This window comes from Cavia porcellus, unplaced genomic scaffold, assembly GCF_034190915.1.
Source record: "Cavia porcellus strain 051 isolate PalLab524CR breed Dunkin Hartley unplaced genomic scaffold, mCavPor4.1 scaffold_1, whole genome shotgun sequence".
NCBI classification, from domain to species: Eukaryota; Metazoa; Chordata; class Mammalia; order Rodentia; family Caviidae; genus Cavia; species Cavia porcellus.
In genome coordinates, this window is record NW_026947484.1 from 174,428,762 (window position 1) to 174,453,009 (window position 24,248).

The 24,248-nt window shown below is 46.5% G+C and overlaps 2 protein-coding genes across 8 annotated transcripts; both read left to right on the forward strand.

The window, feature by feature from the left end:
• The first annotated feature begins 13 nt into the window (after window positions 1–13).
• On the forward strand, window positions 14–2,775 carry Pole3 (DNA polymerase epsilon 3, accessory subunit). The gene is made up of 4 exons (XM_003463798.5): window positions 14–201; window positions 302–387; window positions 705–823; window positions 1,064–2,775. Exons 1-4 carry the CDS (start codon window positions 136–138, stop codon window positions 1,234–1,236), a joined length of 444 nt encoding a protein of 147 aa, XP_003463846.1. The 5' UTR covers window positions 14–135; the 3' UTR covers window positions 1,237–2,775.
• Window positions 2,776–5,981: 3,206 nt separating this feature from the next.
• On the forward strand, window positions 5,982–22,713 carry Alad (aminolevulinate dehydratase). 7 transcript variants are annotated; one of them, XR_010051346.1, is made up of 13 exons: window positions 5,982–6,171; window positions 13,081–13,261; window positions 14,225–14,275; window positions 14,687–14,783; window positions 15,138–15,273; window positions 15,392–15,475; window positions 15,576–15,664; window positions 15,943–15,998; window positions 16,085–16,172; window positions 16,252–16,338; window positions 16,670–16,799; window positions 17,630–17,764; window positions 20,917–22,713. XR_010051346.1 is itself a non-coding variant. In XM_013145905.3 (13 exons), exons 3-13 carry the CDS (start codon window positions 13,149–13,151, stop codon window positions 17,689–17,691), a joined length of 993 nt encoding a protein of 330 aa, XP_013001359.1. In that variant the 5' UTR covers window positions 6,047–6,171; window positions 11,201–11,258; window positions 13,081–13,148; the 3' UTR covers window positions 17,692–19,054. The 7 variants fall into 7 exon arrangements, 5 of the variants coding, with proteins under 5 accessions (XP_003463845.1, XP_013001359.1, XP_063116566.1 ...); XR_010051345.1 differs by lacking the exon at window positions 20,917–22,713 and adding an exon at window positions 19,083–20,646 and having other exon boundaries at window positions 5,983–6,171; XM_013145905.3 differs by lacking the exon at window positions 20,917–22,713 and adding an exon at window positions 11,201–11,258 and having other exon boundaries at window positions 6,047–6,171; window positions 17,630–19,054.
• The last annotated feature ends 1,535 nt before the right edge of the window (window positions 22,714–24,248 follow it).

A 24,248-nucleotide genomic window follows, 5' to 3' on the forward strand; every position in this document is an offset into this window, starting at 1 on the left:
GGGACACAGTGTGGGCAACGTGGGGCAGGACGGGTGCCTCGGAGGGTCAGACCGTAGCGACGCGGGAAGTCTGGACAAGGTAGCAGCCAGAAGAAAAGGCCCGTAGCAGAGGAGCCTCGGGCCCCTGCGTTGGCAATGGCGGAGAGGCCCGAGGACCTAAACCTGCCCAATGCCGTCATCACCAGGATCATCAAAGAAGCAGTGAGCTACTTGGGCAGGCGGGGGGCCGGGAACGGACAAGAGGGCCGGGAGAGAAACGGGTCCTGGGAGGCAGCTTTGCTCATCCTAGTTCTCCTCGCAGCTCCCGGATGGTGTCAACATCTCCAAGGAGGCCCGGAGCGCCATCTCCCGCGCAGCCAGCGTTTTTGTGCTGTACGCCACATCCTGGTGAGCCTGACAGAGGAGTGAGGGAGGTGCCGGGGGGACCCCTGGCTGGAACTCAGAAACTCCAATAATTATTTCATATCTTAGTGGAGAGGCATTCACAGTCTTTTTCCAGTTCTAACAAGCAGTGAGGCAGATTAAACAACAGAATAATTCTGGCCCGGCCTTTTTTTTTTTACAGATAAGGTCAAAAAGCCGAGCACCTGAGTTGCAGTAGGCATTCCCATCCCACCTTTAGTTGATCCTTTCTCACCAGAACCTCACGGCAAATGAGGAGCGGTGTCTAACAGCCCCAATGGCTTTTGCTCCTACTTTTTCAGTGCCAATAACTTCGCAATGAAAGGGAAACGCAAGACCCTCAATGCCAGTGATGTGCTCTCAGCCATGGAAGAGATGGAGTTCCAGCGATTTATTACCCCGTTGAAAGAAGCTCTGGAAGGTAACAGACCCTTCAGTTTTCTAAACCATATAGATGGTCATGCCGTGTGACTTCTTCATCTGGCCTTGAGGCTTTAAGTCCATTAAGCCAATATTGGATGTGATTCAGCCCAGTTCAGTTTGCATCGCATCAGATCTCTTCCGTGTCTCAGCTTTTCCAGTTACACAGTGGAGTTAGCTGCTGTGGGGTCTGGTGCCCTGTTGCACCAGCCCTGCCTCCTAACCCCCTCCTTCCTTACAGCGTATAGGCGGGAGCAGAAAGGCAAGAAGGAAGCTTCAGAACAAAAGAAGAGGGACAAAGACAAAAAAACAGATTCAGAAGAGCAAGACAGGAGCAGGGATGAGGATAATGATGAAGATGAAGAAAAGCTGGAAGAAGAAGAACAGAATGAAGAGGAGGAAGTAGACAACTAATAGACTGGGCACTGTGGAAGCTACTGCTCTGGAGCATGGTGTATGTTTATGTGATGCTTTTCCCTGCTGGGCAGAGTGGTCTTAGGCACAAGTGCCTGGGGAGATCAAAATAGAAACTGACTATAATTATCACCAAAACCAGCTTTTGACCGACTCAGAGCATCTGAGCAGCAGAATCCTCTGTTTGATCTGTCTGAAGGGTATTACATTTTTTTGACAAGAGAGATTCTGAAGAGCTAATTAAATTAGCAGTTTGTTAACTTGTTTACTTATGTGTATGGTTATATAGTTTTTTAATCACCAGTCTTCCTGCCTCTCCAAAAAAATAACTTCCATGCTGCTTGCTGTGCTCCAGATCACAGAGGCAGTGAAGACTCAGGAAAAATTAGGACTTTGATTATGGGCAGCCATATTTGGTTTACAGTATTAAAAATTAGTAAGAATGTTCAGAATGAGCTGGGCAGAGTGTCACGTGCCTATAATCTCAGCTACCTGGGAGTCTGAGACAGGAAAATCATGAGTTTTGGGACCAACCTGGGCAACGCAATGAGACACTGTCTCCCCCTCCCAAAATTAGATAAAAGAGGCTGAGTATATAGCTTGGCACTCCCTCAGACTGCTTAAAATAAAATAATAATCTGTTCTATGGTTTCTTCACTTGACAGTAGCATTGAGTTCTGTTTTCTCTAAAACTATTTGGCTTGTGGCCCTTTTGTGTTGCCTGTAGGCATCTGACCTGCTGGGGTAGCTGTACTCTGGGGCACAGTGTCCTCTTAAAAATTAACAGTGTAGATTGGAAGTCGTCAAACAAGTAAGAATGCTTTACAAAACAGATGGCTTAATCCTAGATTTACCTCACCCCTGCCACTATACAGTTTAGGATTTATTGTCACCTCTTGAAGGTGTAAAATCTTAGACTTTTACTGTGTGCATCTCCCAAGTTCCTGCCAAGTTCGAGGCTTTAAGCACAATGATTTCCCTTTTTGCTTCTTGCTTTCTGTTTCTTTTCTGCCTCTTCTCTGCTTGGCATTCGCACTTTCTTTCCCTTTCTAACTCATTGGCAAATGTAGCAATTTAGAATACCTGCTTAATGACTCAAAATGTTTAGTTCTAATCCATGTCTTAAAAATGATTTTGTGAGCCAGGCTTAGTGGCACACACCTGTAATCACAGCACTCTCAGACTGAGGCAGGAGGTTCAATCTGAGTTCAAGGCCAGCCTGAACTACTTAGTGAGGTCCTGTCTCAAAAAAAAGATTTTGTAAACTTCTCTGAATATTGAGAAACTCTGATGGTGTTCAGGAATCTAACCCTCTAGCCCAATCCCCTTGAACTGCTTCTAAAGTGTGTTGGCTTTTCTTAGTCTTTTGCTCTTTCCATTCAGTGTTCCAGGTACCAGTTTGTCTCAACTGAGCACTCGGGATTTGACAGGTAGTATAGTTTGACACTGTTAACTTGTTAAATGAAGTTTGTTCATAAGTAACTGACGACTGTTGAGATTCTAATGCTTTGTACAAATAAAGAACATTTCTTGTTTAAAGTGGTGACTCAAATATATAGTGATAAAGTATGCGTTTGGAGCAAACCCAATGATCTGCACAGTATTTGTAGTGTGGCCTGGGCCAGACCTTTGTAAACATGGAATCCTGCATCACCTCCAGTGACCAGCAGATGCTGCTATTCAAGCACAGCAAGAGTTTTTGGTAAACCTGGTCACTGTAGTACTAGATTTCATTTAATGAGCCTGACCTGTGTCTGGTATTGTTGTCAATGCTTTTAAGTATTAATCTGGAAACCCTGTGGAGCAGTACTGCTATTACTTCTACTATCACTTAACTGAACTATATATTACCTCTATCTATATAGTTTTTACAAATCAAACTTTTAAAAAATATTTCACAAAGATACAACCCCACTGGTCACTTGATGTAATGGCTTTTTCCTTCTCCACAGCAGAAATATCTTTTCTTAATTCCCATGAGCACCACTCAAGGCTAAGGTCTCAACGCCCTTCTGAACCCCTGAGGCTTCCTTTTAACTCAGTTTCCTGCCTGTCTCTGCTTCCCTTAGCAACGCCTGTGTTCTGCTTGCCAAGCCCATCTTCCTGGAACACAGCTGTATTACAGTCCCTCCCGGTTGCCTATGAAATCAAATTCACACTTAACCTTGTTATTCAAAACCTTCAAAAGAAGGATTACCCTATCATCCATTTTAATCAACTTTCCAAAATAAAGCTATATATGCTCCAGTCAAGAATATTTTAAAAAACAGCCAGGTGTGGTAGGGCACGCCTGTGCCTGCCGTCCCAGCACTTGAGAGGCTGAGGCAAGAGGATCACCACTAGTTCAAGTCCAGCCTGCACTACACAGCAGAAGCCTATCTCAAAAAACAAAACAAAAAAATTACTGCTTTAGTCCCTCTTACTTCATTAATCACCAAAATTTAGCTTCTTAAGAAAAACATGTTTCTTGATGAGTGTAGGGGCATGCACTTGTCTCAGAGGTCTGGATAGAACTGTACATGAAAGCCAGCCCTGGGCAATTTAGAAAAACTGTATCTCAGAAACAGAAAATGGCTGAAGATAAACAAAGAATGACCAGAAATACAGTGAATATTTAAAATATTACAGTAAAAGACACATTGCCATTAATTCCCATTAAAACACTATCTCCTTTGCTTGAAATACAACCATTGTTCTTGGTATTTTCTAAAGCAGTTCTGCAAGTCCTCTTGGGTGAGTGTGATCAAAACTATAGTGAACACTGCTCTTGAGAGTCCAATGGAAAACCAAACTTCTAAAAATATTACAGTGTCCTTCCCCTTCTTGTTCACTGGATATGATGCTGTGACTTCTGGTTCTTCCCCAAAGTCAAAATGACCGTGAAAGGTAAACTACATCAAGGCAACCTTGACAGTGCAACTAAAAGACAGTCAACAAAAGAACTTCCTAAAGTGGCAAGAATGATGGTATAAGTATGTTGGAAGCTAGGGGAATTAATGGCAATGTGTCTTTTGCTGTAATACTTTCACACAGGGATTGTACCTCATAGGTTAGTGCAAAGGCCCTGGGTCCAATCCCCAATACTGTAAAATAAAAACAAAACAAAAAAAAAGTTTCCTAAGGGAGGTAACTAAGTACTATTTTTGTTGTTGTAAGAGACAGGGTCTTGTTAAGTAGACCAGACTGGTCTTGAACTCATTATATGTACCCCAGCCCAGTCTCAAAACTGTAGTGGTCCTCCCTCCTATCTCAGTGTTGGTGTTATAAGTATAGGGAAGGGAAAGGGAAAATAAAGGGTCGCACACTCTAAGGGTCAGAAAATGGCTGCCACCCAGCCAGTATAAGCAAGCAGCTTTTATTGAGATAAAAGAACAGCTGAGGTGGGAGGATCATTGCGAGTTCGAGACCAGCATGGGCTACAAAGTGAGCTCAAGGCCAGCCTGAACTGCATTAGTGAGACCCCGTCTCAAGACAAAAAAAGAGATAAAGAACAAAGAAACTCAAATTGTTCATGCTTAGATTATATAACTTGTTTGCCTGTTTTTACCTTGGGGTGGGGGGAATGTTTCAAGGCCTGCAGTTTTTCCCTACACATTGTCAAACAGATGCTGTCCAGAACAAAATGGAGTCAGTGTGACCTCTCTATAGGCGTGTGCCACTATTCCTTGTTCAAAAGTACAGAATTTTAGCAATTTGAGATCATCCATGAGTTTTTGCCAGCCAGGCTTATTCTTTTCATATTTTCTGAAGCATGCCCCTGTATGCCCAGATATTGTAATGTGGATCTCAGGAGTTAGAAGGATTCTGGCATAACCAATTCAAAACTACTTCTGACGTCTAGTCCCTATATTTACCAATGGGAAACTAAGGCACTTTAGAGAGAAGTGCTTTGTAAGGATCTAAACTTAAAAGAGACCTGAGACTGTATACCAATAGCATTTGGTCTTGCTCGTTTCTGTCTGTTTTTTGCTTTTGTGTTTTTGTTTTTCTTAGGGCTTTGCTATTGTGGTCCAGCCTAGCCTTGAATTATGTAACTGGCCTGGCCTCTAGCAAATTGAGATGAAATTCACAGAACATAAATGAACCATTTTAAAAGATCGGTATAGTTAACCCACTAAGCAGTTACTACCCTTGCCTTGGCCACCTGGGCTTTTGCAACCACCAATCTTGCTTTCTGTCATTTCTGGCCCCCTTAACCCCACCCCACCAGACCCCTCTCTTACGCTTAACTGCCCCAGGCCCCCTCAGGCCTTTCGTCAGGTCTCTCACTATACCAATCCCTGTCGAACTTGCAGAGATTTTTTTTTGAACGCCCACAACTATTATATCACATCTTCCAGGGTACACAGTAGACCCTGAGTAGTTAATCAGCTGAGATCAATCTTCTCTGAAAACATGGAAAGCAGTGTGGTGCTGAACTCAACAACTTTAACACGTTTGTCCGCCAAAATGGGCTTAGCTCTCGTGTGAAGCATGATCGTGTTGTTCTAACGGTGACATCTAATTGTTCTTTCATCAGGAAAAAAAAAAAAATGTTCCCGCGGCCAGTCCAGGGGAGGCTGTGAAACGAACCCCAGACTGCACCCGCTCTGAAACAGGTCACACGCAAGGTCCCCTCCCTCGCGGTTCCTGTGCCCCACGTGGGGTTTCTCGGGCCTTTCCGCGCCGGGGAGAGGCGGGTTCTCCGACCCCTCCGCACACTTGATTGGCCAGGCCTCTAATTGGACAGATAGCGCCGGACAGTGGCCGAGGCTGCAGCCGAACCGCAAGCTTGAAGAATGCCAGCAGGGGGCGTGGCATGCACGGGTAGGGGGAGCTGCTTCCGGGTGAGCCGCCCCGCCCCCACGTGGGCCGGGGAGACAGACCCGAGCGGGCGGGTGACAAAACTGGAGTAGAGACGGCTAGAGAAGCGGCACGGAGCGGTTAGAGAAGCAGGTGAGCGGGACTGGACTCGGAGGTGGCGGGTTTGGAGGACGGCTCCAGGGCGAGGCGGGGCTGTTGCACCCCGAGTCCCCAGATTGTGTTGTGCGCCTGGAGCGCTGGTGTTGCTGCGGGGCACGGGGTCCCCGTGGTCGCCTGTTTGGACTTGATGATCCTGCAACAGCTGGCGTTGCCGGGCCCAGCGTCTCCACCTTGGGGCCCACCCCACCTTTCAAGACTGCCGAGGCAGCAGCAGGAGTACGGAGCGAGAGGTGCCTCGCGAACTCCAAGAGGGAGGGGGAACAATAGAGCCGCTGGTGCTCGTCGCTGCGTGCCTCGGCCTTTCAGTCCTTACAACAGCCCATTGAGGTCTGTTCAAGTCTCCGTTTACCAGATGAGGAAACTGAGGTCACATAGCTGGAAAGTGACGGAACCAGGATTTGTGCCCACATCTGTAAGACTCCAGGTCCCACACACTTAATCACCCTGCTAGGTGATTAAGGGACAGCCAGGTTTAGTCACAAGTGTATCTCTTCCCTCCTCCCACTCCTTCATTTGGAGGTGTTAAGCCCAAATCTGCTGGAAAGAAATTTTGAAATGACCTTACAGTACTAGGATCATGGTGATCTTTGAAGACTGAACTGCTGAAGACCTGAATTCATTCTCAGGTTTGCAACAATGCCTGCTTTCATGGTTTTGTTGATACAATCAGCAAACTTTAAGATGCCTCTTAGCCAATATGTCCTAGGAATCTATAGAAAAGGCAGCCTGTTCTTCCAGCTCCAAATGGCTAAGTTAGAAGAGAGTGGGTCTTCAAAACCCTAGGACCAGGCTGGGGTCTCATTTTTTTTTTAAATTTTTTTTATTTACTTTTGCAGTATTGGCACATGAGCCCAGAGCCTTATGTACTGAATTACATCTTCAAACCTTTTTATATTTTTTATCTTGAGATCATCTAAGTCACTGAATTGCCCAGGCTGGGCTTAAATTTGTGATCTTCCTGTCTCAGTCTCCCAGAGTGCCGGGATTACAGGCATGCACCACCACAACTTCTTTCTTCTCCTTAATCCTGAATGTAGCACTGCTGCTGGGAGGAGGCAGGGGTACAAAATAAATATTCGGGAAATACAGTTTAATTGAACAGGCAGCCAGTCAGTCCATTTTCAGAGCCACTGCCTGATGTCTGATGCTCTCCTGGGGCTCAGGTTTTCACAAGCCGGCTGTTCCACCTTAGCTGGCCCTCCTGCCTGCCTCCTCTTTAGTCAGTACAGAGCCTGCCAAACTTGGCACCAGCTCCCCACCCTCTGTGCCAAGAGCTCAGCCTCTGGAATCTACGCGGAGCACAGTCTGGAATGCTTGAGCCCGCAGGTCTTCCTCCACCCCTCCTGGTGGCCGCTGTCAGAGCCCATGTTAAGTCACTTCTAGCTTAGGGGTGTTGGCTTTTAAGAACCTGAAACCTTCACAATCAGCCTGAAAAGCTGTCCTTCAGTAATCCTCCCTTCCAAGGCTATCCTTGGGGCTGGGGATTCCAGAGACGCAGATTCCTCCCACAGCAGGAGGGCCACCCTTCTACTCTGGCATCTGTGTTCCAGCCTCAAATATCTTAGACACCTGTGGCCCACAGGATTTGAACAAATGGCTTCTGTTGTGGCTGTGTGTAAGACACACAGTGCTATCCCTGAAGATCTCATTGTAGCTCAGCCCTACTCATAATAATCGTAGAAGTAGCTACAGGTTTAATGTATGGCTGCTTGGCTCCAGTCACGCTATCGCTATCTCTAATCATTCCCACAGCCGCGTAAATTGGATAGCATCAGCCCATTTCATATATTATTCAGTAAAGGCTCTGAAACAGCCTCCAGCCTTGCCCAAAGTTACAGAGCAGTACATAGACCAAACACAGGACCAACCCTGAAACATGGTGCTTTCTACACCACCCCAGACTGCTTGCCAGCAAAACTAACCTGTACTAATGTGGGCTGGACTTCATGTGGCTTTTCCTTATAAGGTTGTGATATAAAATTTAAGGTAAGTTTACAAGCTCCCTTAATTTGAGAGAGATGCTCTCCCAGCATATGGAAATGTCCTATATATTGAGGGAGTTCTTAAAAAGCAAGACCGTGGCCTGGTTTTGACCAGGCAAAACAGATGGAACTCTGGCCCTTTTCCTACTGCCCAGGTGTTTATTGAGTTCCTCTTGTACCCCTCTGACTCTGTGGTAAAGGTCACAGCCCACTGGACCTCGCTCTGGACCTCGATGTCTATAACGTTGCTAAATCCTGTGGCTGCTCTGAGGCACCCCACTGTCCACATTAAGATGCAAGAGATTACATAGGATGGTTGATTTCAACTTTTTAATTCTAGCACTGAAATAAATCTCAATTTTTGCAATTAAGGCTTTCTCTTACCCGCAAAATAACAAAGCATATCAAAGTAGAACTGTTCTTATGAGCCCTCCACACACTCTTAACCTCCAAGCCTCTCCCAAACTGCTGGGGAAAACTTTGATCACCTGATCCTAATCGACCCTACCGGTTGCTTGTGATAGAAAATAATATTTGCTTCCTCACCTGCCTCAGGGAGACCAGGAGTTGAGGCCAGTGGAATGCAGCTAAAGATTCCAGAAGCCAGGGGCCTGTTACAAGATTGTCCTCAGGAAGATGAATCAGAGACACGTGGGCTTGGCTTCAGAATTTAACTTGACTCTCCAAAATGACCTTGAGGAAGTCATATAACCTTCTGAGCTTCCATTTCCTTATCACTGCATGTTAGGACAGTTTACTGCACTGCAGTGCCTGATACTCAATATATTTTGCTATTGCTTCCTTCTTTCCAGCACTCAAACCAGAGAGTATAGACACCTACCAAATCAGGTGCTTACCAGTAATACAGAGAATAGTGTGTAAAACTATGTATGCATTTGCAGTCTAGAACAAATTGAAATTCTGGCTTGGTCGTTAACTAGTGTGTGGTCTTGGACTAGTTTCTTAAGTCTCTTAGCTGAGTTAACTCCTGGCAGATATGAAAGCAAAATGTTGCACAGAATTGGCTGACAGGAGCTCATACCTGCTGAATGAGTGGAGGTTGAGATGTCTGTGGGAGGCCCAACCTGCTCCTGTGTGGGTCATGCGCCTGGCCCACCCAGGGGCGTGGGTAGGGTGGGTCTGTGTGTGGTCCCTGATAATCCAAACCCCGCCAAGGAGGAAGATGGGATAAGATTGGTCCCTGGGCTGATCAGAGGGAAGCTAAAGGGGTCAGAGACATGGGATGGGAAGGCAGCACCAGCAAATTGAAGGACCCCCTAGGGTTCTAGTCCTGCTGTTTTACTTTCTAACATGTTGTGTGACTTTGAGTAAGTCTTTGCTCCCCCTGGGCCTTAAGGTCATGTGTGTGCAAGGAACAATTACACTTGGGCCTGCCAGCCCTTAACTTTCTGTGACTCTTTGTTCCCCCGCTACTTGCTTGGCTACTGAGTGTGCCACCAGGCACCTGCCAAAGGAGGTGTCTGAAATGATGCTCCTGCTTCTTCAAGGCAGTTTGCCGCCACCCTCTTCCTGCCCAGTCCGCATGTGTGCTGTGGAGACTCTTGGCTGCTTTGAGATGGCCTTTCCTTCTCCACGCTGCCCCCCCGCCCCCCGTGCCCTTCTCCACACAGCTTCTGTGTTCTCTGCTTCCGGTCTGCTCTGCTCAGCCACAAGATTTATCTTCCTAAGGCCAGACTTCTACCAGGCCACTCCCCTACTCCCTGCTCCGAAACTTCCCTGGCCTGGCCTCCGTGTGGGCCCTGTTTGTCCCTCACCACCCATCATCCATGTGCCTCCATTGCCTGCTGTAGTCACTGGAGCAGCCCAGAGCTGTCTCCAGTCCCCACTTTGCCCCTTTCTTCCCTTCCTGAGGGAACACTAACTTTGGCCCTGGCAAGCTGAACCTGTGTATCCTGTAAGGCCAAATTCAAAGCCTGTCTTCAACAAGCTCCTTCTGCTGCCCCAAGACACACTGCAACCATCGCTCATATGTGGCCAGCTGCTCTGCTCTGAGGTGCACTGTCACCTGCAAAAGTGCCTAGTGTAGCCTGGCACACATGAGACGCCCAAGAAACATGTGAATTCCCTACTTCCTTATGTTTCATATTGCCACTTATTGCCAGCATGGTGGCACATGGGTGTAATCCTGACCCTCAGCAGCATCACAGTCTGGGCCACGTAGTGAATTCAAGGCCAGCCTGAACGACAGAAAAACTGTGTCTCAAAAACATTGCTTATTAAAAAAAAAAATTGCTTGTTTGGCACGTAAGTCTTGCTGTCTTGTACTTCATGTAATTAAATATTTATTTACTGTGTGCCAGAGTCCACGTGGGCAGAGCTCTATGGGGAGACAAAGATGAACTCACCCTAGACCCTGCCCTGTGGAGACTCCCCTCCTGGCAAGAGAGAGATAAGACAGTCCACAGAGACCTGTTGTGTAAGACCTGCCATGTGTGTACAGGAAGAAAGCCTCAGGGGGAGAGGGAAGGAGATACCTGAGACTTGGCAATTGGAGGCTCTGCAGAGAGCCCAGCCTGCAAGGTGAAGGACAAGGAAGCACCGCAGAGCCGCAGGTAGCCTCCTTGCTTTAAAGTGGCCGCTCTGGGGGAGGGGTGCATGCGTGTCCTTCTGACTGGCATCCGTGTGCTACTTTATCCTTATGGAGTATGCAGTGCCTGACGGGAAACCCATGCACCAAGGTGTTAAGCAGTGTTCGTCACGTGAGGGAGAATTGCTGGGGAGTTTTCTTTTTGCTCATCTGGACTTTTCTCATGGAATAAACATAATTAAATGTTAGCTCAGCACTTCTCCACATATGTATAGGGAAGAAAGGATTAGTTCTTTTGTTTACATCCTTTTCTTTCCAGTCCATTGATTCTTTTTAAAATTTGATGGAAATAAATTACTAGAAAATCCCCCCTTTCCCCATTACTGAGGATTGGACAGAAGTTCTCTACCACCGCATTACAAGCCCCTTTGTTCTTTTTTTATTTTGAGACAAGTTCCACTAAATTTTCCAGACTGGCCTTGAAATTTGCGGTGTTCCTGCCTAAGCCTCCCAGAGGGGTGAGATTACAGGTATGTGCCATCAAAAATAGCTCCCAGCATCATGTTTTAAAACAGTAGTCACAGTCAGGCATGGTGACACATGACTGTAATCCCAGCACTTGGGAGGCTGAGACAGGAGGATCTCCATGAGATTGAGATTAGCCTGGGTTATATAGTGAGTTTAAGCCTAGCTTGAACTGCATAGTGAGACCCTGTGTCTGTCTGTCTGTCTGTCTGTCTGTCTGTCTCTCTCTCTCTCTCTCTCTATATATATATATATATATATATAATAAATAAAAATTTAAAAACAAAGTAGCAGTCATAAAAATTTGAATGTTGTACATACCTATAATCACAGCTCTCTGGGAGACTGAGGCAGGAATATCACAAGTTCAAGTTTGGGCAACTAACTTAGAGAAACCCTGTCTCTGAGGGATTTCTTTGTTTTTAGATTTTGGGTTTTTTTTTGTTGTTGTTGTTTTTGTTTTTTTTTTAATCTTTTTCCTTTTTATCAGTACCGGGGATCGAACTCACGACTGCCTCCTTGCAAGGCAGGCGCTTATGCCACGGAGCTAAATCCCCAGCCCCCTAGATTTTGTTTTTTTAAGCCACGGTCTCACTGTGTAGTCCAGGCTGGTCTCAAATTTATGGCAGTCCTCCTGCCTTAACCTCCCAAGTGCTGGGATTATAGGCATGTACCACCATCCCCAACCAAGACAAAAAAAAATTTTTTTTAAGACAAAAAATTTAAAAGGGTAGAGATGTAGCTTAACATGAAATCCTGGGTTCAGTCCGTGGTACTGCAAAAATATATATGCACCCATGTTTATAGCAGCACAATTTGTAATAGCCAGATCTTGGAAACAACCTAAGTGTCCATTAACTGAGCAATGGATAAAAAGTTGTGGTATTTTTGTACAATGGAGTACTACTCAGCTATAAAGAATGATTACATTGAGATATTTATAAATAAATGGGCACAACTTGAAGACCATACTCATAAGCAAAATAAATTCACATGTATAAATATCATATAGTCTCCCTAGTGTAAGAAATCTTAAGGGTACATAAGAGTTTATGGTAATCATGATTCCCCATTACATTGCTTTGAAGCCCTATAATGTTTGCATTCATTAGTTGGAATGGTTTTATCCTGGTTTGTTTGATTTTATTATCTGTGATAGTATGAATAGCTACTTTGAAGAAAACAGGACATTATAATACCCAGTGCTGATTTAATATCACCTTACTCTGAAGTCCTACTATGCTTTTGTTCTGTTTCCATTGGTTTTATCATATTATATCTTATTGGATTTTATTATGTGTGATGGTATAAACAAATTTTCTATAGAAAAGGAGATAATATAGTAGTCATTGTTTGTTCTCTGTTATTTGGTTTGAATGCCCTGTAATACTTTCATTCTCTTGAATGGTTTTATACTATTTTATTATGTTTGATACTATCATATATGAAATTATGCTCAACTATTTCAAAGAAAGAGATATTATGGTAGTTACTGTTAATTATGGGTTGTCTTGTGGTAAAATGCTGTGTTGCTTGCATTGTTCTGATCTGATCTGCTTTGTTATGTCCTCTTTTGTCTTAATCTCTTTAAAATTAAAAAATGCAAAAAATGGCAATGATATAAACTACAGTATACATAAGATGTTTTATGATTAGACTCAAATTGCAAAGAAACTTCTAAAAGTTTCCTTGCATTTCTCTTCTTACCTGCTCACAGCCAGCAACGTGAACCACAGGGATGGGGGTGGGGGGACCTAGAGGGCCTGCAATGTGACCATCTCCTGGCCACAGGGATCATGTCTCATGTCCCTCCTGCCCCCACCCCAGGAGAGCTAAGCACACGGTGGTACCCCAGCAACCTGTCTTCCGGCCAGCAGACTGTCCTGAGCCCCACCATGCAGCCCCAGTCAGTTCTGCACAGCGGATACTTCCACCCTCTGCTTCGGACCTGGCAGGCAGCCACTACCACCCTCAGTGCCTCCAACCTCATCTACCCCATCTTTGTCACGTGAGTCCCCAGGAATGGGCCTGGGCTGTGATCTGCCCAGGGCAGGATAGGTGTGTGCCTAAAGCAGCTGGGTGGGCTGTCACCTGGAAACTCAAAGTGTTAGACGTGGCCTACTGGGTTAAAGATAGTAGTCTTGGGAATGGTGAAAAGAGCTCAGTCATCCTATTTGTGAAATTAAAAGAATTACTCCCACCTGACATTCTGAACTTATGAGAAAGCCCAAGCAGAAGCCAGTAGCATATCCTTGAAATCTCAGGACTCAGGAGGCTGAGGCAGGAGGATCGCCTTAAGTTAGAGACCAAGACAGCCTGAATTGTATAGCAAAACCCTGTCTCAAATAAATAAATAGATAGATAGACAGAGAAGGTACTCTGTCGATTGTACACTGTGATTATAACAACATAAGAGGTGCTCATTAATAATGATCATGAGTATGTATCCTAAGCACTTATACGGCATTATCTCATTCAGTCCGACAGCATTTGTATGAGAAAAAAGCAGTTATTGTCCCCTAGAATGTCAGCCCCATGAAGGAAGGTATAATGTGTCATCTGTACTGAGATGTACTAACCCTGCACATATTAAGTGCCCAGTAATTATTGAATGAGTGAACCCACCCAAGGTCCAGGTGAAGGGTCTGGTGCTTAGAGAGAAAATCCAGCTGGGCCAGAGTCACCCAGGCAGGAGGTATCTTAAGTAGGAGGCAAGGCCCAACCCTTCCTTCTTCCCGTGGTTACTGTTCTGTTAGTGCAGTTGCGCTTAGTGTGGCTGTTCTTGGTGTTCCTGTTACTATTTCAGGCAGGCCCTGGGCTTGGCCAAGCATCAGAGCCAGACACTGGATTCCATCCTCTCCTACCTTCCCCACTCCCATATTCCTTCCCAGCTTTCCAGCCATCCCTCCCAGTCACCCCTTTACCACCAGCCCTTCCCACAGCCGCCAATACTTGCCCCCCACTCTTGCAGGGATGTTCCTGATGACGTCCAGCCGATCGCCAGCCTGCCAGGAGTAGCCAGGTAGGAGGTATGGAGGGGAGGGCAAGGGAATGGAGGAGAGAGAGATTCCACAGGTGGAGGTGGAAGATCCGGAGAGGCAGACTTCAGCTAGTGGGGAAAAGGGTGTCCTGGGGGCCAAAGCTGTTGCCCTGCAGAGGAGGCAGCCTCATGAAGTAATGACTGCCCATTATCAGAGCTCTACTGCGTATGGGAGTTTGGCTGGAGCTTGGGATTCAGTAGGAGGAGCCTGTCACCGCCAGTGTGTAGCTCTGCTGCTTTCTCACCTGTTTGGTGGGTGCCTGCCCTGCCCTGCCCCACACTGTGAGGCTTGTGCCCTCCTGGGGCCATGTACAGCTTAGTTATTAGCAGAAGCACATTGTGGAAAGACCAGGGAGCCTTCCTTCCTTCAGCCCCGCTCTTGTCCCCTCCCAGGTACGGTGTAAACCGGTTGGAAGAGATGCTGAGACCCCTGGTAGAAGATGGGCTGCGTTGTGTCCTCGTCTTTGGGGTCCCCAGCAGAGTTCCCAAGGTGAAGAATCTTAGAAAGGTTAAAGAGGGAGGATGGACAAGGGTGGGCCAAGGTTCCATGCTGATCGTGTCCTTGTGCTGGCCCTGGGGCCATGCCAGAATGGCCATAGTCTTTGTCTGTAAGACAGCACATGTGGTATCAGGACACTACATAGCACTGGGACATGCTGACTGAGTAAGCCAATCCCCTGTGTACAATGAGGATGATCCTCTTACGTCTCAACCAGGTCTCATCCAGAGGCTACAACAGTGAGCTAAGGAGGGGGCTGGGCTGCACTCTGCAGTGGTAGCCATCATGCCTTCTCAAGGCTTGTGTAACAAACACACCACTTTATCCTCCTTTCTTTTCCCCTAGGATGAGCGGGGCTCTGCAGCTGACTCTGAGGAGTCTCCAGCCATCGAGGCCATCCATGTGTTAAGGAAAACTTTCCCCAGCCTTTTGGTAGCCTGTGACGTCTGCTTGTGCCCCTACACCTCCCATGGTCACTGTGGTGAGATTCTCCCTCCTGCCAGCCCTGCTGCCAGCCTTACCCACTGCCAGTTCTCCCCAGGGTGGGCACTAGCCAGCACCCAAGAAGCTTCCCAACATCCATCCATCTTGCCCTGCAGGACTGTTGGGTGAGAATGGATCATTCCAGGCCGAGGAGAGCCGCCAGCGGCTGGCAGAGGTGGCACTGGCCTATGCCAAGGCTGGTGAGTGAGTCCCCAGCATAGATGGGCATCTCTGGGTCAGAGAGGTGGCAGAGTGGGTAGGAGGGTCCCTGCATTCTGAAGGCCCCCCTCTGCCCCTCAGGATGTCAGGTAGTAGCCCCGTCGGACATGATGGATGGACGCGTGGGAGCCATCAAGGAGGCCCTGATGGCACATGGATTTGGCAACAGGGTACGGGTGGGGAGTGTAGGGTGGGCCAAGGGTGGGGAGGAGAAAGCTTGGGCCAGCCCTGTCCCTGTGTGTGCCAAGAACTATAGAACTGAGGACAGTGCTAGATGAGACCTTTACCTGCCTCAGCATGTGTAGATGAGGAAGTCGAGGTCTAGCACTCCAGTGACATAGGAGTAAAGGCACTCTGTTTCCTAGCCAAGGTCTGTTCTTCCTTGCCACATCAGTCTGGGACATCTGGAGATGCTAACTGATCCTAGACCCTCATTGTCTCCCCATAGGTATCAGTGATGAGCTATAGCGCCAAATTTGCTTCCTGTTTCTATGGGCCTTTCCGGTAAGTGGGGATGGGCAAAGGTCAGCTATTAAATCCTAGGCCCGTTAGCCCAAAGGTGGAGCCCACCCTGAGACTCTGCTTCACAGGGATGCAGCTCAGTCAAGCCCAGCTTTTGGAGACCGCCGCTGCTACCAGCTGCCTCCTGGAGCCCGGGGCCTGGCACTCCGTGCAGTGGTAAGTGACCAGGGCCTGAGCCTCACAACCCCACTGCTGCCCCAGCCAGTGCTGCCCACACTTCACACATATCCCTTAGGATCGGGATGTGCGGGAAGGAGCCGACATGCTGATGGTGAAGCCAGGAATGCCCTACCTGGACATCGTGCGGGAGGTGAAGGACAAGGTGAGCACCGAGAGAGACAAGGGACCTCAGAGGCCAGGAGGCTTTATCTGAGCACACTAGCCCTTGGGTTGTAGGACTCCAGAACCTCAGAGTTTGAAGCAGTCTGCCTCCACACAGGAGTTTTCCACTCCTGGCCCAAACCTCCTTCTGGGCCAGGGCTCACAAGAGCCTCAGATAACTCTGGGTGAGCAGTTCTAGAACGGGGTTGGCTACCAGCAGCTGTGACTCAGAATAGGGACTCACGATAGTCACAGGTTGGGCAAGGAGAAAGACGCACTCACAGAACACACTCACCTTCCCTCCAACCCTGTGCCTTCGCTGCCCTCTATAGCACCGTGAGCTCCCCCTTGCTGTGTACCACGTGTCTGGAGAATTTGCCATGCTGTGGCACGGGGCCCAGGCCGGGGCGTTTGATCTCAAGGCTGCTGTACTGGAGGCCATGACTGCCTTCCGCAGAGCAGGTGAGCAGGCAGGGGTGGGGCTTGGGACCTGTGCCATGGGGACTGAGGTGCACTTTGCCCAGATAAAGAAACAGCCACAAGACAGCCCCGACTCTTATACCTAGACAGACACAGAATGAGGAAATGATGTGGAAGAACAGAACATGGAACAGTGACCATTACTTTTGGTGGAAATTTAAGCCAGCCCCACTTCTGTCAACCTTTGGGTCCTCATCTGTGAAGTAGGAAAGAGATGTGATCCGTGGTTGTCCTGGGGATTGAAATCATGTGTGCACTTTTGTATGCTGTCACCCTATGAATGGAGGCAGGTTTAGTTTACATAGCACGCCATCCTGGTCAGCAGGGTGGACTCAGGCCTTGGGCTAATAAATCTGGCATTTAATAGCAGACCCCTGTCCACCCCACCTACTGGAAGGGCCCATAGAAACAGGAAGCAAATCACTGGCAGCTGTGGGGAGACAGTAGGGGGCCTAAGGCTCAACCAGCATTTCCAGATGCTCCAGGCTGCTGGGGCAGGCAGAGAATGGACTTCATCAAGGAAGCTGAGTGCCTGCATTAAGTCTCATTGGAAGACAGGGCCTTGACTTCCCCGTACCAGTACGGAAAGGGAATTGGCCGTTACCTGTTTCTCTCACTGCATTTCCTACATTAGCAAACTTAGGCCTAGAAAGAGAAAATTACATACCCAAGATCCAGGAGCTGCAGCCCTACCTGGAAAGGCTGCACCTTTCCATGGTGCCCTCCTTCCCCATGTGGCCTCCGTCTCCCAGAAGGTACAGTCAAGAGCTCGTGCCCATCCTGTGCACTGCTTCCTGCTTCTCCCCACACAGGTGCTGATATCATCATCACCTACTATACGCCCCAGCTGCTGCAGTGGCTGAAGGAGGAATGATGGAGAGAGGCTGCAGGACCCAAGAACCAGAACCTGAGAAAGTTCCCAAGGCCTTGGTGAAGCAAAAACCAAAGTAAATCCTGCTTTTAGAACTGTGCCCCATGCCCTCTTCCTGCTCCTGTGCTGGTGGGGACCCAGCGCCTTGACTGGTTTCTGCCTCCATGCTCATCTACCACTTGCAGCTACTTCTTGAGGGCTCCTCAGGCTTCCCTGCCTCTGGCTCGGGTCAGCCCTGAGGCACGCCTCTCCACCCCAGCTCTTTCCTCTGCTATGCTTTCAGCTTGGCAGCAACCAAGAGTCCCTGCACAGGCTTGGTGGCGCCTGGAGAGGGGCTTGGAGCATTGGGCAACAGGAGAACTACTGAATATGGGATCTAAGAAGCTTCGGGGAGCCTGGGACCTCTAGCAGTAGCGCTGGGTGCAGGATTGAGGCCTGGTTTGATGTCCCTGATACACAGTTGAATTGTGCTATGGTTCCATGGGCATTTTCCCCAATGGCCAGTGTTCCCAGGCTGTCTGAGATCTGTTTCACTCTGAGCCCAGATCCAGAGAAGAATTAATGAGGATCAAAATGCCAGGTGCAAAGGAGTTCTTGACTGATGGAGGTACCACCACCATGAAGGCTTTTGTTTTCCACAGCACTAGAGACTAAACCCAGGGCTTTTGTACTGATCTGCATCCCCAGGTGTTTTGTTTTGTTTTGTACCAGAGATCAAACTCACGACTTTGGGCTTACCAGGCAAGTGTTTGAGCCACTGAGCTAAATCCCTGGTGCCCCACCCCACTCCCAGCCATTTTTTAATTTCATTTTGAGACAGGTCTCACAAAGTTACTATATTGCCTGGGCTCAAATTTCGATCGTATGATGCTCTTTGCTTTGGCCTCTTGGAGTGCTGGCATGTGCCACCATGCCCAGTTTGTCTTTTTTCTTTTTTTTTTAAACTGATGGTACTAGAGGTTAAACCCAGGGACTTGTGCATGGAAGGCAAGCTCCCTATCACTGAGCCACATCCCAACTCTTTAAAATTTTATTTTCAGGTAGTGTTACTAAGTTTCCCAGGCTGGCCTGAAACTCATAATCTCCCTTCTCAACTTTCCAAGTAATGTAGCGAGGATTGTAGGCATAGACCACCACACTGGCCAAAGAGGTTTTTTTTTTGTTTGTTTGTTTGTTTTTTTTTTTTTCCAAAGAGGTTTTTTATTCACAATATTTTTATATAAACTTCTGCTCTGTGCCCAGGTGCAGTTCTGGGTGCTGAGGATACAGCAGGACAGGCCCTAACTTGTCACTTCATTGAATGTATGCAAAGAGAAGGGGAGAGGTAGATCAAACAGATAAATAAAGCAATGACTGCCAAGCTTGATGGCGCCTGTCTATAATCTCGCACTCAGGATGCTGAGGCAGGAAGATTGGAGGATCGACACCAGTTCGACACCAGCCTGTGTTACATAGTTCAAGGCCATCCTGAACTACAAAGTGAGACCCTGTCTCAAAACAATAAATAAAAAGCAGCTCTAAATTTTGTTAGTGCCTAAAGGAAGGAGAGGGTCTGAGAATAATAGGAGGGGGCCCCTTTGAGAGCAGGGCTGGAAAACTTCCTGAGACCAAGACTTATACAAGACAAGATCTTCATAAATCAAGGCCACAAGAACCACAGACACACACAAAGACCATGTGGGAGCAGATGAAGAAGTCAGGCAGTACTATTGGGGTTTGGAAAGATCAGATTCCATTTGTGGTAGGAAGCTCGGACTTTATTTTATGTCTGATCTGATGGGCAACTCTAAAAGGCTTTTTTGTTTGGGGAGAAATTTAGGGTGTTTTTTTGTTTTTGTTTTTTCAGTGCTCAGACTTGAACCCAGCACCTCACAAATGATAAGCTGGTGTTCTTCCATTGAGTCACATCCTCTCCCCAACCCTTCAGGTAACATTCTAGAGACAGAATTAGCAGAATTTGCTAATGCTTTAAGATGCAGTGGTATTGAAGGGGGGATGCAGTGCCAGTAACAGGGTGTGGTGGCCCATGTGTAATCCCAGCACTCTGGGAGAATGAGGCAAGAGGATCACCATGCAGGCCAGCCCTGGGTTACATAGTGAGTTCAAAGCTGGTCTGAAGTATGCAGTGAGACCTTGTCTCCAAAAACAAACAATGTATCAAGTAGAGAATAAGGGAATAGGAGGAAGTAAGAGTTCATTCATGCATTTCTGGTTATAGCAAATGACCTGAGTGTGGTCTCAGTCATCCTTCTAAAACTGATGCATATGTCTTTCCATAGTGAAAGTTAAGCCTCAGCTAAAGAGGAGCCCAGGGAGGTAATAGGCCACGTGCCTATCTACAAAGGGATAGGAAATCTCCACTGGATAGCCAAAGCAAGGTCACCTTGGATTCTAATGCCATACAATCCACTTTTAAACAAGGAATGAATTTGAAATCATAAACTCCTAGAGGTAGGACACTGAAGGAGTGTTGTTGGACTTGCCAACTGAAAGCAAATACTTTCTGGTGGGCTTTATGGACAGAAATAGAGAAGACATTTGAAAAATCAGTAGCTGAGTATCAGGTCCCAGAAAATGTGTTTATCTGCTCAAGCAAGGAAACAACATCTAGAACAGCAGTTGCAATCAGAGTCACCAGTTGATTGAGTTTATGGCAATCCACTGTCATTCTCCAAGACCCATTTTTCTTCACGGGCCAAATAGAATTAAATGGGAATGTGGTGGGAACCCCCCCACTAATGCACTGATCTAATCTCTGCAGTCCCTTCAGGGATGTGATACTATTGGTTTCCTATTTTCCAAGGTAAAGGTAACAGTAATGGCTTCCATTTGACCTTTCCAACCACAATAACTGTCACTATAGATTAAGAAATCAATATGAGGATTCTGTCAATTACATCTGCTCCTATTCTACATTCTGAAACTGGTGAAACTGACTTAAAACTTTAAATCATTAAGCTGTGCCTTTGCTCTTGCTTCTCTAAGCTTGCTAAAAAGCCCCCAGCAGTATATGTGTCACTGCCTCAATATTTCTCTGCCTGGAGATTTCTTCAGCTAGATTCATTAGTCTGCTGCTGTTAATCTCAGGCTCCCTTAAAGTGTTAGGACAGGACCAAAATGTAGACATATGTTCTACCAGAGCATAACAGGAATCCAACTGCCAGTGGAATCCTTGTTTGCAACTGAAATCTGAGCTTGGTCTTAACCATCTCCTTTTTAAATCAACAGTGTGACCTTCTGAACTCTGACAAGAATCTCACATCAAGCTGAGCTTCCAGAATTTTAGGGCTGCTTCTTTGGCAAGCATCTCTAAAACTTTCTAAATTCTTCCTACAAGTCAGTTCCAAAGGCTATGAACCACATGGGTGGGTAGCATCAACCCTGTTTCTCTGGTACTAATACTGTTTTACTGTCTCGCTGGGACAGTGTCCAACACCCACAACTTAAAAGAAATGTTTATTTTGGGTTACAGTTTGTAAAGGTTTTAGCCTGTAGCTGGCTTCAAGGCAGCACAACATGGTAGAGGAGAAACAACTCATGACTTCAAGATGGGAAGCAGCAATCAAGGGAAGAAAGGAGATAACACCCTTCGGGCCACACCCCTGCTCACACACACAGTGACCTATGTCCAGCTAGGCTTTATCTCCCAATACCACATTTAGCTATAAAACCATCAGTGAACTAATCCACTGATGGGTATCACATTCCAATAATCCAATCACCTGCAAGAAGCTTCACCTATAAGCATATGAAGTTTTGGGTGACATCTAGATACAAACTTTATATCTTATAAAACAGTGGCCTTTATCAGACCTGTGGGCAACTCACCTTGAGACCTGGTAGCATCCTGTTCTCAGACTTCTGGGAGATGACCAGCCAAAATAGGGTTTGAAGAGGCACAAAACCTCACAACCTAGAGAGCTCAAGCCTAGATCTACCACCTACGGGCTAAACCAGTATGTGAATATAAGTCATTTCTGGGCCAGAGATAAACCAGACCATAAATTTCAGCTGCTGTACTTTCTAGCCCTTTTCACTCCTGAGATTATTTCTTGCTAAAATGATTGATGTAAACCTGGCTATGGTGGTGCACACCTGTAATCCAAGCATTCAAGAGAGTGAGGCAGGAAGATTGCTGAGTCTGAGACCAGCCTGAAGTACATAACAAGACCCTGTCTCAATCAAAATGATCAGTGTAAAAAAATTTTTTTCTAGGCCAGTGATGGTGAGCCTATAGCATACATGTTTTTTCTCTTAAGATAAAGGATGTTAACGTTTGAGTTATTTTTGTAAACTAAAACCTCACTATTCAGGTTTAATTGAGTGTTGACACTTGTAATAAGTGGGCTTTGGGTTGTACTTTGGGGCCCTCATCTCTTAAAATGTTCACCATCAATGTTTTAGGCCAGCCTAGGTCTATCATTGCCAAGCAAGTATAGATGCTGGCTGTGTTTTAGGCACCCGAGTAGGAGACAAACAGAAACAAAGGATGCAAACAAATATGTCCATCTACACCTTCCTGAGTCATCTCAAGATTGTACTCAAGGTCTAGATACTTCTAAGCATAAGATTATCTACACCCTCTTGAGTGTGAGTCTTTGGTGAATTGTGATCTTTACTAGCCCCACCTACTCACTATACACGGAATAAAGAGTGGCTGCTTTGGGATGGGCGGGGGTCGTCAGATTGAGAGACATTGACTTCCCAGCCATTGGTGGAATATTATCCTTGTCTCTATTTTTTATTTTTCTTTTTCGTTTTTTTTTTTAATCGGTACCAGGGATCGAACTCACGACTGCCTACTTGCAAGGCAGGCACTTATGCCTCTGAGCTAAATCCTCAGCCCCTATTTTTTATTTTTTTTTCCACATTCTTGAGACTGACAATCAGGGCTCTTTGCTGGGTTCCTGATACAGATGAGCACTTTTGGTGGCCAGGACTGAAGTGGTAACGGGGGACAGAAAGAAGGAAACGGATTTAGAATGTGTTTGGTAGGTAATAAATAGATGTGAGTGATGAACTGGGCTTGACTTTGTGAATGGTCTGTGGGCCATTTACTGAGAATAAAACCTCCTGCAAGGAGCAGGAGAATGTTCGAAATAGTGGATAATAGGTTAGTATGGGGTCATTTGCAATGAGGAAGATGTATCTATAGCATTTATGTCACTTGCTCAAGGCCACTCTAAGTTTGTGGCAGAACTGATTAGAACCTCACCTGCACAGAAAACCAGGGATAGGATTTGTACGCCCCAAGACCTAGGCCTGTGCCCTTTACCACTGTGCCATACCACCTTCAACAAGCAATAGCAAAACTATGGGTGAACCCTCATGAGATAATTAGCTACAATGTCAGAAAAATAGGTGGCCCTTTTGCCTGAAGGCACTGTGGTCTGTGTGAGTGGTGCCTCCTGGATCAGGAACTGACAGCCCAGTGGTTCCAGCTCACAGTGATTTATATAAAAAGGTAGTTAACAGCCAAGTATACAGCCTCAGCTGGAAGGGGTTGGGTAGTCTGGAATGTGGTTCTTTCACAATGCAATCTCCTGTCATGTGACCTGGTCTCGCTGTTAGGGACTTGATCCTTAGACAAGAGATTGCTTTCACAATCTGGCAGGGCACATTATTATTCCAGCTCTGAGCTTCACTGCTAGGTGATGAGCATGATGGGCCTCTCAGTGAGACTTGATTTTCTTGTTTTCGTCTCAGATGTGCCAACTTGCTCTGTAGCTTTTCTTTTCAACGGGTATTTTATTTTTATCTCGGTATTTTTAATTTATTTTTTATTAGCCCATGTTTGATCTTAACATCATGGGGAGTAGGAATCTGTACATGAGACATCTTAATTCTTTTTAAGAGGTTTTTTTTTTTTATTTTTTGTCTTTTTATCGGTACCAGGGATAGAACTTACAACTGCCTGCTTGCAAGGCAGGCGCTTATGCCGCTGAGCCAAATCCCCAGCCCCCTTTAAGAGGTATATTAATCAGCTGTTTTATTACCTAAGAGCAAGGATACTAATTTCCCCAAACAGGAAAGGGGGAATCCTGACCTGCTGTCTCATGTACATGAACTGTGCCAGTGTCATACATGAGGATGTGACTGTCATCAGATGAGACTCTGGACTGTTCCAGATGCTCAGGTTCCAAGTGACCAAAACCCAGGTCAATAGCAAAACAGAACAACCTGGCTGGTTTTCATAAATGGACCTCGACACGGTATAGGCGGCTCTGTGGCCCAAGGCTCCCTTGGGGGATTCTCACTATATGACTCTCAACTGTTGGCCTCAGTTTGGCTTTTCCCTCTTGGCAACAAGGTGATCTGCAAATAGCTCTAGGTTTAAATGGTCCCCAAGATTTATAATCCCAGAGAAAGATCCTCTCTGTGTCCCATCACTTGTAAAGCAAATTTCTAGAACTACCTGACCCTGTTCCTTGTACATGATCACCTCAGTCAGAAGACAACGGCATGCAAGAGGAGACACCACAATTAACCAGTCCTAAGATGATACAGGGCTGGTGAGGTCGCATAGCCTTTGCCCCAATGGTCCTCTTTACCTGCAACAC